At 45.8% G+C, this 17389-nt stretch overlaps 1 protein-coding gene across 1 annotated transcript in view; it reads right to left on the bottom strand.

Annotated features, from left to right (window-relative positions):
* Positions 1–6563: 6563 nt before the first annotated feature.
* MBTPS1 (membrane bound transcription factor peptidase, site 1) overlaps positions 6564–17389 on the bottom strand; it is a 45723-nt gene continuing 34897 nt past the window's right edge. The window contains exons 19-23 of the mRNA XM_015406110.1: positions 16139–16279; positions 12062–12193; positions 11338–11464; positions 9093–9223; positions 6564–7365 (exon numbers count right to left, since the gene is read on the bottom strand). Coding sequence (XP_015261596.1) covers positions 7172–7365; positions 9093–9223; positions 11338–11464; positions 12062–12193; positions 16139–16279 — 725 coding nt within the window. The 3' untranslated portion in view covers positions 6564–7171. The remainder of the gene's footprint in view (positions 7366–9092; positions 9224–11337; positions 11465–12061; positions 12194–16138; positions 16280–17389) is intronic.

The following is a 17389-nucleotide window of genomic DNA, read 5'->3' as shown; positions in this document are numbered from 1 at the left end:
TCTTGTGTTGAAATCCAGTCCTGTTGCTTTGTATGTTGTACATAGTGTGGCCGTGTGGATTCACTGTATGCCTCATGCGGTGTTTTTAGAACATTCTGTAATTTCGTGATCCAGTTCGACGGCATTGTTTGTTGCTAATCATACTAATTGTATCTTTTTTTAAAAAAAGCGTGATCCACCTTCTCAGCAAGAAAGGCAGACTGGAAATGGAATAAATGTATCCTTCCTCATCAATCACTGTTGGGGGAGGGGGGATTATCCCTGTGGAAATGATGCCTTTTGACTCTGACAGGAGAAATATATCAAAAATCAGCTCCTTGGTGCTCAAGGTTTAGAGAGGGTCCAGTTAAAAGACTCATGTAACAGGGAATGCCAGAGACCTCACCCAGAGATGCTGGCGAGCCACCACCAGTCCAAGTAGGCAAGACTGACCTTAATAGAGCAGCAGTCTGACTCTTGCCAGCTCTGGCTTGGGAAATACCTGGAGATTTGGGGGTGGGGGTGGAGCCTGAGGAGGGCGGAGTCCGGGAGGGGTGGGTCTTCAGAGTCCACCTTCTGAAACAGTCATTTTCTCCAGGTGAACTAATCTCAGTTTCCTGGATATCAGTTATAATACCAGGAGATCTCCAGCGACCATCTGGAGTTTGGCAACCCTGTATATAGGACAGCTTCATGTATTAATGAATCCTATCAATTACTTACAGGGCTGCCAAAAACAAAAAACTGAGATAGCTGCCAGAATTGTTTGTGTAAAAGCCAGGATTTTAAGCTGCTTGTCAGACCTTTAAAAAAAAAGAAGCTAGATTGTTTTTCAGAGGAAAAAGTGAATAGCTTTATTTGAGAGCTGTTGTGTTTTGGCAGTTAAAAATATCAGTCTAGGACTGGGCAGGATCCAGGTTCAAATCCATGCTCTGTCCTGGAAGACTGGTAGGCAGCCTTGGCCCATTTCATCCTCTCATATCCTAGCCTACCTCAGAGGATAGCCATGAAGTCAAAATAGAGGAAGGAGAGAACCACATATGCTGCCCTGGACTCTATTAAGGGTGGGATTCTTCTTCTTCTTTTTAAAAAAGTATTAATAAACGTCACTTAGCGTGCATGCTTGAAATGTGTAGATCACACATGGTTGCTAACAAGCTAAGTTGTTCTGTTCAGTTCTTGCACATTCATTACAAATGCTCTTGTCCAAGAAGGCACATGCCTCCTGCTTAGCCACACTTCATGGGTTCGGTTCAAACAAGGCAAAGTAGAAGTTGAGCGTTATCAACAGTGGTGGAGATGCTTTCAGCCTCCCCTCCCTGTGCAACTAGGTTTACCTCGCGGCAACCATCGGCACCAGCCAAAGCCACTGAGAAAAACCTTTTGCCATTCGCTCTCCTCTTGTGGGATCTAAAGTGCCTGGATCACGTTGTACCCTATAGTCGGACTTCAGACAGACTTTCCAAAAAAGATTGCCCAGGCTGTTTGCAGTTTGCATAAGGTATGCTTGCTGAATTCCACAATGTCTTTTTTCGGCAAGAAGAAAAACAGATAAGCAACCGTAGCATTGATGGGGGGGGGGGGGAATACATTGTTTCAGCGAACACTTTGAATATATTAAGAATGATTAGTGCAGTACTGGCAGAAGAATATACAAGAGTTAAAGACTGCAATGACTGCGGAACCACAAATCACAAGGCACAAATCCGGATGTCGTCCTGTTCCAATGGATTCTTCTTCAGTACACAAATACCAAGTAGACAAAAATGTTTTGACCTCTTAATGAAGATGAATATATACACTTGTACAGGGGAAGCAGCTAATAACAGCAGAGATACTTCAATGAAACAGACTTCTATGTCTTTGAACTATATTTGAATGTGAATCATCATTCCTCAGTCATAGTAATCTTTGAACTGTGTTTAATTCTTGTGGTGTATTCTTCTGCAAGCACTGCAATAATCATTGCTAATATATTCACAGTTTTGCTGCAACAGCACCATTTTTTTTCCACGTAACCAAAAAAGCCTCCAGTATGTGCCCGGGGGCATGTCTGTTATGCTTAGAAACAGTATTTATTTTCCAGTATTGTGAACTGCAACTTCACAACCCTTGTGGATCTTCAAGAATAAACCTAATTTCTTTGCTAAGTAATTCTGTGCATGCAGTTTTTCTGGTGAGTTTCAAACTGTGCGATTCTAGTTACCCTACTCTTGAGCCATCAGCTTACACTGGAGTAACTGCATAGGATTGCATTGCCAAGAGGTCTTTTGGCTGACTTATTAAAAAAGAAGATATAGGGAGCTGGGGGATTTGACGCTGTACATGGACTGAGTCAGGCAGATCTCCATAATATTATGTTGCTTTTTATCCCACCCCTCCTCCAAGGAGCCCAGGATGGGATACGTAGTTTCCCCTCCCACTTTATTCTCACATCAACTCTGTTAGATAGGTTACGCTGAGAAATAGCGACCGGCCCAAAGATCATCCACTGTCATAAGCTTCAGGATGCATGAACTTGGATCTCCCTAGTCGAGCGGTCTGGAATGTAATGACATCGACACCAATGCATTTCTTGATGTCCATTGCTTTGTCCACAAAGTACAGGGCAACTCCTGGCAATCTTCCACCAGTGAAGCAGGGAGTCCTTCAGACGTCCCCAGGAAGCCATCCCCTTGGGTGTGTCTGTTCAGAAGAAGCGCCCCAATCATGGCAGAATTCTTAGCTTGGAACCTCCCAATATTGTATTTGCCCCTCCCCAAGGCAGCCACTTTGTGATTGGCCCCATCTCTGATGGTTGACTTTCTATTGTATTTGCCCCTCCCCAAGGCAGCCATTTTGATTCAAGGTTCAACAGGTCCAGCAAATTCAAGGAATCTCCGATAAAAAGACCTGTCTTTGCCTGAGATCCTACAAAGTAGACAGTACTGAGCTATGAGGCAGCTTCATATGTCCTATAGTTCTCGTGGCCCTTTTTTACATGCCCAGGGAAAGGCTAATCGCCACTTTGGGATCAGGAAACAATTTTCTCCAGGCCAGTTTGGGACTGTGAGCTAGCTCACACTAACTCAGCTTAGAGGGAACAGTGGTGGTAGCATCTGTTACTTTTCCTCAAAATCCCAAGGTTCAACATGTCCAGCAAATTCAAGGAATCTGTGATAAAAAGACCTGTCTTTGCCTGAGATCCTACAAAGTAGACAGTACTGAGCTATGAGGCAGCTTCATATGTCCTATAGTTCTCGTGGCCCTTTTTTACACGCCCAGGGAAAGGCTGATCGCCACTTTGGGATCAGGAAACAATTTTCTCCAGGCCAGTTTTTGGCCAGTGATCCTGGAGGGTTTTTGCCATCTTCTGGGCATGGAACAGGGGTTATTGGGTGTGTGTGGGGGGGAGTATTTGTGAATTTCCTGCATTGTGCAAGGGGTTGGACTAAATGACCCTGGAGGTCCCTTTCAACTCTGATTCTGTGTGTTCACAACATTCTCACTCTCCCACCTATGTTCATGGAGATGAAAACCCCATGGAGGAAGGTCTCAGCTTCAGTCTCTGCCTTCTCCACTAAAGGATCTCGGAGAGCAGGCTTAAGGAAACAACTTTCTCTTCCTGGGGCACTGGCAATCCAGACTCTGCCTATATAAAAGGCAACATCATCCTGTCATATTGTTTCAGGTGGGTAGCCATGTTGGTCCACAGTAGAAAAGCGAGATTTGAGTCCAGTAGCATCTTAAAGCCCCAGATTTTTAAATGACCCTGGAGGTCCCTTTCAACTCTGATTCTGTGTGTTCACAACATTCTCACTCTCCCACCTATGTTCATGGAGATGAAAACCCCATGGAGGAAGGTCTCAGCTTCAGTCTCTGCCTTCTCCACTAAAGGATCTCAGAGAGCAGGCTTAAGGAAACAACTTTCTCTTCCTGGGGCACTGGCGATCCACACTCTGCCTATATAAAAGGCAACATCATCCTGTCATATTGTTTCAGGTGGGTAGCCATGTTGTTCCACAGTAGAAAAGCAAGATTTGGGTCCAGTAGCACCTTAAAGCCCCAGATTTTCAGGGATCCTTGAGTCTCAAAGGCTTGTACCCTGGAAATCTTGTTGGCCTTTAAGTTGCTACTGAACTAGAATCTTGCTCTTCATCATGTCAAGAGTTTTGAGGCAGAGTCTTGCTGATGCTGGTTAAGAGAGTCAAATGACCCATCCACTCTGACACAATTGCTGTAGGCCTGCTTGGTCAAAAGACTATTAGGAATTCTCTCTCCAAAATGTCGGTTTCCTTCTAGTCAACCAAGTGCATCTTCACCATGAGACAAATTTGCAAATCAGAACAGCAGGCTAGGCTGAGACACAATGCGAAACCAGTTTGTTAGCAAACTAAATACTGCAAAAAGGAGGAGGTCAGGAGTGGGTGAAGGAAGAGCATATGTGCCACATGTGAACCCAACCAGCATCTCACTTCCCACCTACACAGTCATCATAATTTCAAAGCTGTGTCAAGGTCAGGAGGGGAAAGATGCTTGTTCAGGGGTTGAAATATAGGAGATTAATCTGGGGGTGCCAGTGTTTTTCTGAAGCAGGTGGAAATACAAACCCTTCCTCAAAAATAATTATGACAAGTAGCAATTTGGTGGGTGAGGCTTTTTCTAGCTGGTAGTTACGGGGAAGCTTCAGCGTCTGAATGCCTAAGAATCACACAGGTTTTAAAAGCATAGGAGCTATGCCAGGAAAGAACTTGGATAACCCCAGTCAAGAATAAGAGGCAGAAAGCCTTAATCTTTTGCCAACATGCATCTCTTTTAACATCACAGCCACCCTGTGAGGTAGTTTACGGCCAACGCAAGTGACTTGCCCAAAGCCAATGGGAATGTTATTGCCAAGAAGAGATTTGATTATCTGGATGTCAAAACCCAACATTTTTACTCTGTTCCTTGCTGGCCCTTGCTGTGGAACAGACAGTGGGATGGAAATCAAGAGGTGGGGTGGAGAGACAATTGTCTGGAGGTGGGTGGGGCTGAGAGAACTCTGACACAAGCTGCTCTTTTTCAAGGACAGCTGTGCCAGAGCCTGTGACTGACCCAAGGTCACATCAGCAGGTGCAGGTGGAGGAGTGGGGAATCAAACCCGGTTCTCCCAGATTAGAGTCCACACATTTAATCACTACACCAAAATGGGGACCTCTAAGAACAGCACAGGGGAAAGTGAGAGATCTGCTACAGAAAGGGGCAAATGGCTGAAAAGCACCCCCCTTTCTATCCATGGAAATCCTCCATGAGTTCCCAAGCCAAGGTTTCCCCACCTCCATCATGAAGGGGGCACCAAAATGCATCTCCCAGCTCTGACAAGTGGAAATTTGGACCAAGAGCCTTTTCAACAGAGTGCATAGAGCTGAATGGTCAACTGCGAGAGGATTGCCAGTGTCACAGTGCCAGGGTTCAGACGCCATCGTATACAGCAACACATACTGAATTTCTTTTTCCTGCCTTATCCTTGATGAAAACATGTCTTGTGCCATTCAAGCTGAATTGATGGGGCAGCAGGAAAGCACTGCAAAAGTTAGTTGCAACTAAGTAAGGAATGGGATGAATTTACAACTGAACTACTTGGTCAGCCGGAATCAAAGGCTGCATCATGTTGCTGAACCTTACCACCTCATCCTCTGAGCTGCGGGTTGCATGGCTGCTCACCCCCCACTCTTGGGGTAAGGAGGCCTCACCTCCTCCTCCACATGCTCAATTTTCATATGCATGGAAGCTGTTTTTTAATTGGGGGAGGGGGATTCAAACATCTTGCCATCCCTTGTGCACATCTAAATGAAGCTCCTGAGTGAATTTTGTCCAAGGTCTGGAGTGAGGCATCATCCTGGTGCAGAGGACACTTGGTTTCTTTTCATCTGTATCAGGTGAAGCATAATAAAAGGAAGCAAGACCCGCCCCAAAAGGCGCCAGGAGGTTGACCGCCAAGAAGAACACCTGAAGCCAGCTGGAAAGAGCCAACAAGAGCTGCCTGGGTGCTGGTAGGCAAACACTTTCCCCCAGTTAATGTGGCCCTAGGTAGGAAATTAAAATCGTATGTAAACCGCTCAGAGACCCTTCAGGGTTCGAGCGGTATATAAACGGAAAGTTAAATAAATAAATAAATAAACTGAAGCTCAGCTCAGACAAGACAGGATCCCAGTGACAAAGGTCTGTTATCTCCTGTCCAGAATGAAGTTGTGGTTATGTATGTATACAAGTGCCATCGAGACACTACTGACTTATGGCGACCCCAGCAAGCCGCTTTCAAGGCAAGTGAGAAGCAGAGGTGGTTTGCCATGGCCTTCCTTTAAAGAGTCTTCCCTGATGGAAGACTTCCAAGATCGGGCTATACCATGCCGCCTTCCCTCTCAAGGTTACGCTTCCCCTTTAAAAAACCAGAACCACCGCCTGAAAGTGGGTTTGGACCCAATCCTACAAGAGGATGCTCTTTAGAGAGGCTTCGCTTTCTACTTGAGGGGGAGAAAAGCACTGATTTCCCCCTCCCCCAGCTTCAATATAGGTAACATATTTATTGAAAATTTTCTCCACCAACCATGGTGAAATCATGCCGAAAAATTACAAAATGTCATGGTAAGTTGCTTTATAAAAATAAATGGAAGGATTACACCTCGCTGATTTGTTCCTGCTTCCCACGAGTGTCAGTTTCTCTCTCATCCTTTACAGGAGGATGCTGCAAATTCGATTCCTCTTTATAATATAATATATATCGCTTTAGAAAACTGCATTCCATTCAGAAAAATGGTTCTGCCATCAGAGAGCTGAGGGCCTTGAAGGGATTCTTCTCCTTGCCCCTCCTAAAATAAATATAGAAAACAGCCTCTAACGAAGAAGGTTTGGTCAGTTTAAAATAAAAGGAAAAAGAGAGAGAGAGAGAGAAAGAAAGAGATCCTTTCCCCCCGTTCTTGAGACACACAGAAACAGAGCAGCTCCGTTTAAATAGTACTCCAGCCTTTGGTTGAGTTCAGTTACAGGAAAAAAAATAGTTTTCATAATCTGTAGATGATCTGATGAGTTCTTGATTAAGAGGAACCAAAGACAACAAGACAAAGTGGCACGAATCAGTCAACTAACGGCCAGGTATTCATCGATTATCCTTATTGGTAGTGATCACGATTCCATAAAGCAGCCAACGAGATAAGGTCATCTTTGGCAACTGCAGTCAAACAGAAGGCGTCTTTGGTGGGTGGCCCTGTTGAATAATTTGTGGCCGCTTGACTCTCGGCTTCCTTCTCTTTGGTCTGCTCTTAGCTTTGATCTGCACCACAAAGAACGCCAGGACCACCATGGCACCGAGGAATGCAAAGACAGGGATTGACCCTCCCACGTCCTGGTTGTAGCGTCCGGGCATTATCCCTGTACAGGAAAGCAAAGAAGGCATTTTCAACCATTCAGAAACAAGATTTGTGGCAAGGCTATGGAATCTGCCAGACAATTGCTAATTCCAGCTAGGGACTAGTTCTAGACAGTGCTTCAGATTAGGCTTTCTTTGTGGGGAAAACCAGTCTCATGTTCTAACATTAGCTTTCAAACTATGATCTCAGGACAGAGTCCTACAATTCCTCAATGAAAACATGGGGGGGGGGGACACACCACAATTTCCTCAAGGGCACCTTGTTCACTGCAACCAGCTGTCCCTTAAAATGTGCAACCACAAAGGACTGTTGGTTGCATGCTCTAGGGGCAGCAGCAAAATCCAGCACAGCCTGTGTGAGCCATGAGCACATCGTAGAAAACGCCTCAAATCCTCAGCCACGCACGAGGATTCCCACAGGAGACACACAGAGGTTCCTCAGCTGATGCCAAAGTCGAAAAAATTCTCTCAAGCAAGAGAGACTGAAAACCACTTTTCTAACATCCTACAAGCCAGTAACTGCTGTTATTGGAATGTCCTGGTGATTCACTGATTAACAGTGCAATCCTAAGGAGACCTACTCAGAACCCTACTGAAGTTTATTTATTTATTTATGCTTTCAATTTGTACCCCGCTCACCCCTGAAGGGCTCTGAGCGGCTTACACAGTGCATGGTGCAGAGACCTATGCAGAAACCCTAACTATGGCCACAGTTACCCAATGGAGCTTACTCCCAGGAAAGTGTTCTTAGGATTGCACTGTTAGTTAGAGGAAGCCCTGCTTGCTTCGGCTCCTCCTAAATGGCTTCCAAGGACAGGGCCTCCTTTGTTGTGTCCCCCCTTCCTTTCACCTGTTCCTCTGCTGCCAACTGTTGAGTTTGGGGCAGCAAATGAGGACAGTTCTACTCCCCAGGACTGCCAATGAGAGATGCTTTGTTCATTTTTTTCCCCCTTTGCCTTTGGATTACCTTTTATATTGTGTTGTTTTCAAGGTTTCTATGGTTAGGTCTGGGGGTGACTGCTGTTCTAGCAGGTGTTCTATTTCGAAAACGACTTCTAGATTGCTTTCATCATTTCAACAGTTTTATCATCCTTTTATGTTACTGTTTTATTACCAGACTGCCACTAGGATGGGCCTCTGACACACAGAACAAAGATTTGGTTTAAAACGAAGCGTGATTCACGATTGGCAATAGTTACAAGACAGACGAAAGGAAATACTTTTTTCAAGCAGTAACTAAAGCAGTGGGATACACTGTCAGTGGATGTAGTGATGGCCACGAGTGCAGATGGCTTTAAGAGGGGATTAGATAGATTCGTGAAGAATAGGTCAGGTGACGGTCTATCATTGGCTATTAGCCCTAGTGAGTAAAGGCAGAGAAAATCTCTGAAACCTAATACTAGGAGGCAACATTAGAGGAAGGCCTTGGTCCCTATACCCTGTTCGTCAGCCATCTAGGACAACTGGTTGACCACTGTGTGATGCTGTGTGGGTTAAGACAGACCAATGGTCTGACCCAGCAGGGTTCTCCTTTTGTTCTTATTGCCAAAATGCTGTATTAAAAAGGAGCACTAAATGCCCTGACATCCAAATGACAAAAAGCCACTAATTTCCAGAACTGTACAATTCTGGACGTTACTCTGTTCTTCTGCACAGCTGCACATGCTTCTATATATTTAGGCCAGCGTACTAGATTGCAGGAAACAGTGAACCCTTGTTCAGTACTTACCCCCTGGAATATCCCACGCTCCACTTTCTCCCGGAGACAACGGCCTTACTTGGGGCCGGCTCTGACGGAAGCTTGGCAAAGCCACTTTGTCTAGGTCGATAGATAATAATTTCTGATGTTTCCAAAGGTTGCTGGGAGAAAAGAAAATTAAATTAAAACACTGGGCAGACCTCCTCAAGAGAGACGGCAGGAAAGGACTTTTAGTATGTCAAACCAAACCAGGAGGTCAATGAACTGTCCTACTCTTGGCGGTGTCTGGCCCCAAGCTAGCAGTGGGCCTTGAACTGGTAACCGAAGGCGATGCTGTGACAGACGGCCTCTAGTTCTGAGCTCTAGGCATCCAAGCAAACTCTTGCCTACTGGGGGAGTAGGCAGTTACTTAGCAGCATCAGCCAAGGAGAGGCTGTGGAACATTTTTGCAGCTGGCGGGGGGGGGGGAGTTAGGTGGAGGGAAAGTCTGATCACTTCAGATACGGCTTGTGGAAGTGACAGAGAAGCAGGGAGAACTACCAAGGGATCGCTTAGGTAGTTAGGCCTCACCCGGTGAAGGAAAAGAATTCAGACATCTATAGTATAGGTATGCAGGGCTCTGGGGCCATAAAGAGGTTTGGGTATATTGAACCAAAAATATTGATATTTCCTGATAGCTCCAATATGGTACTGGGATTTGGAAAATAATCGGGGTTCCTGAAATTTTTCCAGAACTCACCGCTTGGAGAAGATGTTTAAACAACTTCCGGGTGAACTCACTGCCGGGACTCCATTCGCACGGCCCTTTAAATGCCTGTTGCAAGCAGCCCTGGAAGGCAGGTGAACTCACGGCTTGGGAATTCACTTGTGCAGCTTGCAAAAGGCACTTTAAATGCCTTTTGCAAGCCATGCTGCGTATCAGCTGGGGCATGTGGAGCTGAAAGCTCGGTGCCGCTTTGGCTGGGGCTGAGTAAAGATCACTGCTAAGGTATTTTTCTGGTATTTTTTGTTCACTTTTGCTGAACGCACACCCCTAGTAGGGGATTATCCCAAGGGACAAGTTAACCTTATTTCAATAGGCTGGGATTCTTATGTTTAAGGAGGAGTCCCAAATAAAATCATTCTTTTCTTTCTCTCTCTCGAACAGAAATAGCTGTCAACTCAGCAAACCTCTCTGTGTGTATGTAAAACTGTAACTGTGTTAAAGCAGAGCTCTGCCATACTAACCAATAACTAGTTACATTCTTTGTCTTACCACACCAAACCACTAAGCATTAAGCCCTTCTGAAGAAGAGGCAGAAAATTTCTTTATGTTGTGAAAAAGGTGTTGGAGTGAATTACCCCAAGTGAAGAAGAGGGAGGAAGTTGTAGAAATTACCTCAGAATCCTATTTTACCTCCCCAGGTTTCCTCTTCCAAACAGCACGTCATCCAGCACAGGTATTTGTTAAAATTGCCTTACTGACCTTTTGCAAACCCATGCTGTCATTAAAAGCAACCTGGTCCCCGCTACTGTGATGGGGGTGGAGCTGGGAAAGTACATGGCCACCGCAGGTACCAGGGCAGGGATTCTGCTTGGGTACCACCTCCCAGCTCCAGCCAAAAACCAACACCAAGGAAGGAAGCTTTGCACCGATGGGCTGGAGTGAGTCAGGTGATACTCTCTGGCTTCTATAAAAGCTTCCAGTCAGACTGGCCAAAGTCACAAATGGTCCTATTTTTGCTAACTACATGCTGAGGGCCCTCTGTCTCGCTCTCTGCAACTGGCAAGTGAGCAGAAATATATACTTAGATATTATGCAATTCACAAGAAATCTGGCATTCTGTATTTATTTATTTATTTTTTAGTTTCTCGGCTGTGGGTCTTAAGAATGCCATCTTTTAATGTTTCTCTCCGTAATCATGAAAGAGCACCAGACACTTTACTTTTTGAAAAAGGACAGGCTGGATTTTCAGGAGCAGTGGGGATAGGGGGCAGGGAACCTCCATGGGGCAAAACTAAAATACCTTACGGACTTTCATTTCGCCTTATTGACAGGAATTCAACTGAACTGATCTTCTGAAATCTTTGGGGGCAGTCCCAATAATTAATATAATAAAAAAACAAAATGAACAAAAACAAAAGAGACCCAGCTGTTATTTGTTAGGGTTTTTCACCATTAGTTATATAGTCTAAGATGCCATCAGTAATCACTTAGGAGTGGAGTGTTTAGATTCAAGATGGAAGTTTTGCTAAGCTTTTAAAACATAAACACACACACACACAAAATCACAACCTGGGAGCTGTTTCATTCAGAGGCTGTGGCTTGGCCCAAGACAAGTGAGGACACGCTGGAAGGGAGCGGGGCTTGGGGTCCCCCAGGTGAGCTTCGAGCACTTTCGAATATCGGTGAAGATGGTTTCCTGAAAATCCAGAGTCAGACAGGCAGAATTAAAGCATAGAAATGCATTTTCCTGCCTGCCGTTAGTAGTTCCTTTTGCTAAGTGTGAGCAGCAGAAATTCTTGCTCCCCACCCCCAAAGCACCTCCACCTGCCCTAGAACTCTATGGTATGAGGAGAACCAGTTGACTGGGAGGGGGACAAGTGGCAGACAGGAACTGAAAAGACTAGAGCTGGTCTCTGCTTTAGCCGTGAAGCCAGAGGACTGAGAGGGGTCTCCCTGGAACAGTTCCCATTCCGAGGAAATCTGCTGGTTTCGGCATCTAAGAACTTCAACAAAAACAGTAAACCTGGCCATTGAGGGATGGAGGGGCAGGGAAGACTGCAGCAGCTGCCTCCCGGAGCCCAGCCCTCTTTCCAGCCCATTCCTTTTCCTTTCCCCATCTGCTTTCCCCAACCTCTATTCCGGCATGCCACAGCCCGTCCAAAGCAATCAAGCCAACAGCAGCAACTGCCCATCAATAAACTGGTAGTCTCCCCCGCTTCCCCATCAAGATCTCCTGTCCTAAACAAAGGAAAAAACTAAATAGCTCTGACCGTACAATTAGAAACCAAATCACCTTCCATTCGCTCAGGAAGCGAATACCCTGCGCCCGTTGGGGGCCGCTGTCTGTTTTCTGAATGACTGAGGCTCGGGGGCATTACTCCGTAGGACGTGTACTGAAGAAGAGAATCCAGCAGCCAAAAGCAATCTGGGGTTCGAGGTTTGAAAAACAAAACACGACATATGATACCGATTGGACGTTTGCAAACCATGTGAAGGCACAACCATATTCGGCATCGAGCCTCCCCAGAGCCTCCTCTCCTGATTCCCCCTGTGCTTCCTCTTCCTTCCAAAAGCCACGACACACGTTGGGGTCCCAACCAATGCTCCCTCTAAGCTGTGGAGTCTTGTGAGCAAAAATTCTACTTGGTGAGCTACTGGCATTAAAGTTGTGAGTGAACAATTTGGCTACTGCATAAATTAGTCTGCTCTGGAGCCATCCTTCCTGAGCGAAGACAAAAATGTGTGAGCCGGAGGCTACAAAACTGAGCTAGCTCACACTAACTCAGCTTAGAGGGAACACTGGTCCCAACCCTCCGTCTGAGAACAAAGGAACACCACTAGGAACAAAGAGAAACCCACCCACTCACTTTATATTTCCATTTATATGAGAGAGACTGAAGGCAGCCGGCTCAAGAAGGTCTTGGGTGGGGGAACTAAACCTGCCTCCCTAGAAAGGCGAGCTTTGAGTGAGGAAGTACCCCATACTGAAGTCCGTTCATTTCTTTGTCCCACAGAACTCAAAGGGTGCCAACTAAGAACCAGCCCAACTGTTTTTCAAGTTAAAAAGATGTGTTTCCATTGCTCAGTTCCATCTAAACCATCAAAACCAGAGATTGTGCTAATTCTGAACCTCCCCCAATCTGAACCTCCCAACCTATAGGCAACCCCCTAGTATAGAGCTGCTTTCATTTCCCATCAGCTCAGCATACCTGTTTCTGCAGCAAGGGGGGGGGGCCTCTGGAAGCAGAGCTGCTTCACTAACTATGCTGTATCCATTCAGACGTGACATGAACCCCACAGTCAGCACGAGCTCTCATTGGCCAGTCAGTTCCACACCTTCATTTCAGGGTGCCAGCAAAACACCCCTCAACCACAGAATGCCACAGTCACAGGCGGAGTAATGGCTGAAAGGAGCCACATGCTGTCAGCTTCATACAATTTCACTGCTTGGGCTCGTGGAAAGAAAATGCCATCCCCCCCGGGGCGGCATGCTTGCTCTTCTCTATCGCACCATCTCAGCTCACACTAAAGCCTGCCTGGCTGAAGTTACAAAACCATGCCCACGGCGGAGAATGTACAGTTTATTAACACAGCGGGCAAAGGACAGCCTGGGAAAGATCGATCGCTGTTTGCAGCCTTCAGAATGGAGAAAAGATTAATTCTGAGAAACGTGCCCTTCGGCCATGCACCGAATTACTGGGCTCGAGAAGTAATAAGGAGGCAAGTGGTAACGGGCCAGAGCTTTCAGGCCTCCCCAGGTCTTGGAAATCAAAGCATAAGGCTCGGCCTAGCCTCTGAGACAAAACAACTTTTTAAAAAATGGGGCGAGACTTTTTAAAATAATAATAATAATAATAACAACAACAACAACAACAACAACAAAAATCAGATATCGGAGGAATTCTAGCCATGGTTAATGCCGCTGATGGCCCAGTAGGGGGCTGTGGCTTCCCATTCATAACATAAAAGCCAGTCTGATGTCATGGCTAAAAGTTAGCCTGTTTCTGCAACAAAGTGTTTACGTGAAAGTTGACAGCAAAATGAACAGGCCAAAGGCCCTTAGCTACCACTAGAGAAGCTCTGTGTATGAGGAAGGAGGAGGAGGAGGGGAAGAAGAAGAGTTGGAGTCTCAGAGTGGCTTACAATCTCCTTCCCTTCCTCTCCCCACGACAGACACCCTGTAAGGTAGGTGGGGCTGAGAGAGCTCTGAGAGAACTGTGACTGACCCAAGGTCACCCAGCTGGCTTAATGTGGAGGACTGGGGAGTCAAACCCGGTTCTCCAGATTAGAGTCCACCACTCTTAACCACTGCACCAAACTGGCTGTATCTACCCTGTAAGTCTGGCATCATGTCTGACACAGAGGCCAACCAGTTCCTCTGGACGTTCAACAACAATACATTGAGGCCAAGGCCTTCCCATAATGTTGCCTCCTGGCATCGGTATTCAGAGGTTTACTGTCTCTGCACGTGGAGGTTCCCTTTAGTCACCATGGCTAGCAGCCACGGATAGACCCCTCCTAATCCCCTTTTAAAGCTGTTTATGCCTGTGGCCATCACAATACCATTTTGGCCTGTGAATCCCACATTTTAATCAACCTCATACCCCTGCTGCGAACTTCAGTGTCACAGAGCTCTTCCCACACACACACACACCTGTTGGGTTGCAAGCCCATATAGCGCTGCCACGTGGGTTTTCTGTTTTTGGGCTAGGTTTTGGAAGGATTTCTTGCTAGTGTGCATGTGTCGTGAATAAGGGTACCATGCCTGCCCCTTCTCTTTGCACACATCTACAAGAAAAACCACCACAGGACAGTGATGTGACGTCAATCAGCAGAGGACAGGATTCCTTTCAACCACAGGCAAGTTTGAGACCCACACTCTGAAGTTCTCCCCTGCCTTGTCTCTCCTCCGCCTGACCCAGCCGCCACTCTATCCCTGACACTTGACTCTCTGGTGTTCTGTGCAGGTGCTGGTGGCACAGAGCTCCCTACCTCCATGAGACAGCTGCCCCTTGCCCTTTCTTTTGTCCTTCCTCCACATCCAGCCTAGCTATCACCAATCCTTCCATCAAGTGATGTCACCTGAAAACATGCGATGCAACCAGGGCTATTTTTGGGCAGGAACACACAGGAACGGAATTCCGGCTGGCTCCTGAGTTGGCCACGCCCAGCAGGAACTCATTAGCATAATAGGCCACACCCAATAGCAGAAACTCATTAGGATTGGCTACATTAGGGGTGTGTGGCCTAACATGCAAAGGAGTTCCTCCTACAAAAAAAGCCCTAGGTTTTGACAACAAACAAGGTAAACAGAATAAGAAGTGAAAGGTGGGTGTGGCTGGATGACCAAACTTCTGGTAACATGGGGGTGTGGCCTAATGTGCTAATGAGCGGTGCTGTCGGGGGTGTGGCCTAATATGCTAATGAGTTTTGCTGTTGGGTGTGGCCTATTAGGCTAATGAGTTCCTGCTGGGCTTTTTCTACAAAAAGAGCCCTGGATGCAACTGTCATGTGACTGTGAAGTCATGACTGCCTTCCATGTAATAGTCACAGCTCGGGGCATCTCATTCTACACCCTGGTCATTAAAAGTAGGTCCCAGGTCTGGAAAGGTTGATGGGCACCATCCAAGAGCATGCTCAATCCTCATTGGCATTTGGGGGAGGATGGTGGTTCTAATTTACAAAATCCTATTTTCCTGTGTAGTGGGGGAGTCCTAATATACAGAAATGCTTGCCCATATTTGTGGCCAGCCTTGTTCCACTGTCCTACTGTAAGTACGTAATACTCTCAAGTCTGCTATTAGGGGAAAAAATTAGTATCAGTAAGTTCCAAATGATTCCAGCAAGATACTTTTGCCCCCACCCAACTCAGGAACTGGAGAATCCCATCTAGTTATGTAAAAGAAAGTCATGTTGTCTCCTCGACCAATACCTTAAGAGCGCATATCTACCACTTAGAGATGTGAACTCATTCCATAACAGATGCTGTGACTTTTAAACATTCAACAGCTTTACTATACTGAGTAAATAACTGCTCTTCCAGTTGAAAATCCACAACTGAAAGCTCACATGAAATGGGTTCACTGACAATTATGCAATTTAATACTAAGCCCTTAGTCAGAACCTCTACAAGCAAAAATGTAATTTTTCCTGCCAACATTGTTATTACGATGTGATTTAGTGCTGTCATTAGAAGCACAATTTGCAGTTTAATGTTCCAGCCAAAGCTCCTGCCCAGAAGCATGGCAACCTATGCCTTTCAAAGGAGCTCACACAGGAAATCTTCCCAGTGGGTTGCGACTTTGGAAATTACAGATTCATCAATGCAACGGATGCTAATTTGCAGAAGTCATGGGATTCTGTTACACACCTTTTTGCCTGTGACTGTCATCCAAGCAGTTCGAGTCACCGTACAAAACTATCCTGCCTCCTCCTTCTGATGGAACTTGGTAGAGACCCAAAATGGGGACGTTTTCGATTATCGCTGACTCCTGCTTTAAAACTTCAAGACCTGGACAAAAAGATGGAAAGGAAATCTGTCAAACAACAGTGTTCCAACAGTTCCCTACAACTAAGTTTTTTTTTCTTTTCAAAAACAATTTATTAGGATATATTAAGAGGTCAAACATATATCATACTACTGTTATACATCCTTTTCTCCTATTTCCCCACCCCTTTTGACTTCCCACAGTGCTCCAACCTCCAGCCCACATCTTAAGTTCTCTCCTTTTCCCCCTTACTTGTTAATCACATTCTACAGGTAACATATCTTTCAACTATTATTCTTATACATTTATCCTTCTTCTAACATCATTCTTTTTTCAATAGTTATCAAAGTAAATTAAGTTGTTCTTTACATCCCAATATTTCTCTAAATATTCTTTAAAGTCTATCCAGTCTGCAAAAAATTCTTCTGCTTCCAGATTGTTAAGCTTTCTTTTCATTTGGTCCATTTCCGCCATAAAAAGTAATTTCTTTATCCACTCCCCAATTTTGGGAGTTCTGTCTTACTTCCAGCACTGAGCACCTACAACTAAGCTTTAAGGGACAATCGATGCAACTCGGTGCTCTTAGATCCAAAGAGCAATCACATTTCCAGAGGTCAGGTTTATTATTTAATGTATACCCCAGTGGGGCCCCAAAGCACCTCACACTGTTCTCTTCTCCTTTGTTTGGCCCTCAAAGCAGCCCTGTGAGATGGGTTAGGCTAAGAGTGTCCGACTGGTCCAGGATTATCTAGCAAGCCTCCACGTAGGGTTGCATTCTCTGGGCTGGGAAATCCCTGGAGATTTGGGGGTGGGACGGGGGATAGTGGGGTTTGGTGAAGGGAATGACCTCAGTGGGGAAGAATGCCGGATAGTCCACTCTCCAAAGCAGTCATTTTATCCAGGGGGACTGATCTCTGTGGTCTGGAGGTCAGTTGTCATGCTGGAGGGATCTCCAGGCCCTACCTTGAAATTGGCAACCGTACTTACATGGCAAGAGTAGGGGATATGAACATGGTCTCCCAGATCCTATTTCGGTACACTAACCACTACACCACACTAGTTTGTGTCCAACCAGACAGAAAAATTCTAGCCCCTCTCCTGAATGTCTTCCTCTGCAGGAAACCTCATACACT

The sequence above is a fragment of the Gekko japonicus genome, unplaced genomic scaffold (assembly GCF_001447785.1).
Source record: "Gekko japonicus isolate JY-2015 unplaced genomic scaffold, Gekko_japonicus_V1.1 scaffold757, whole genome shotgun sequence".
In the NCBI taxonomy this organism is placed as follows: domain Eukaryota; kingdom Metazoa; phylum Chordata; class Lepidosauria; order Squamata; family Gekkonidae; genus Gekko; species Gekko japonicus.
The sequence above is the reverse complement of the archived record's forward strand: the minus strand, read 5'-3'. Positions and strand labels throughout refer to the sequence as shown.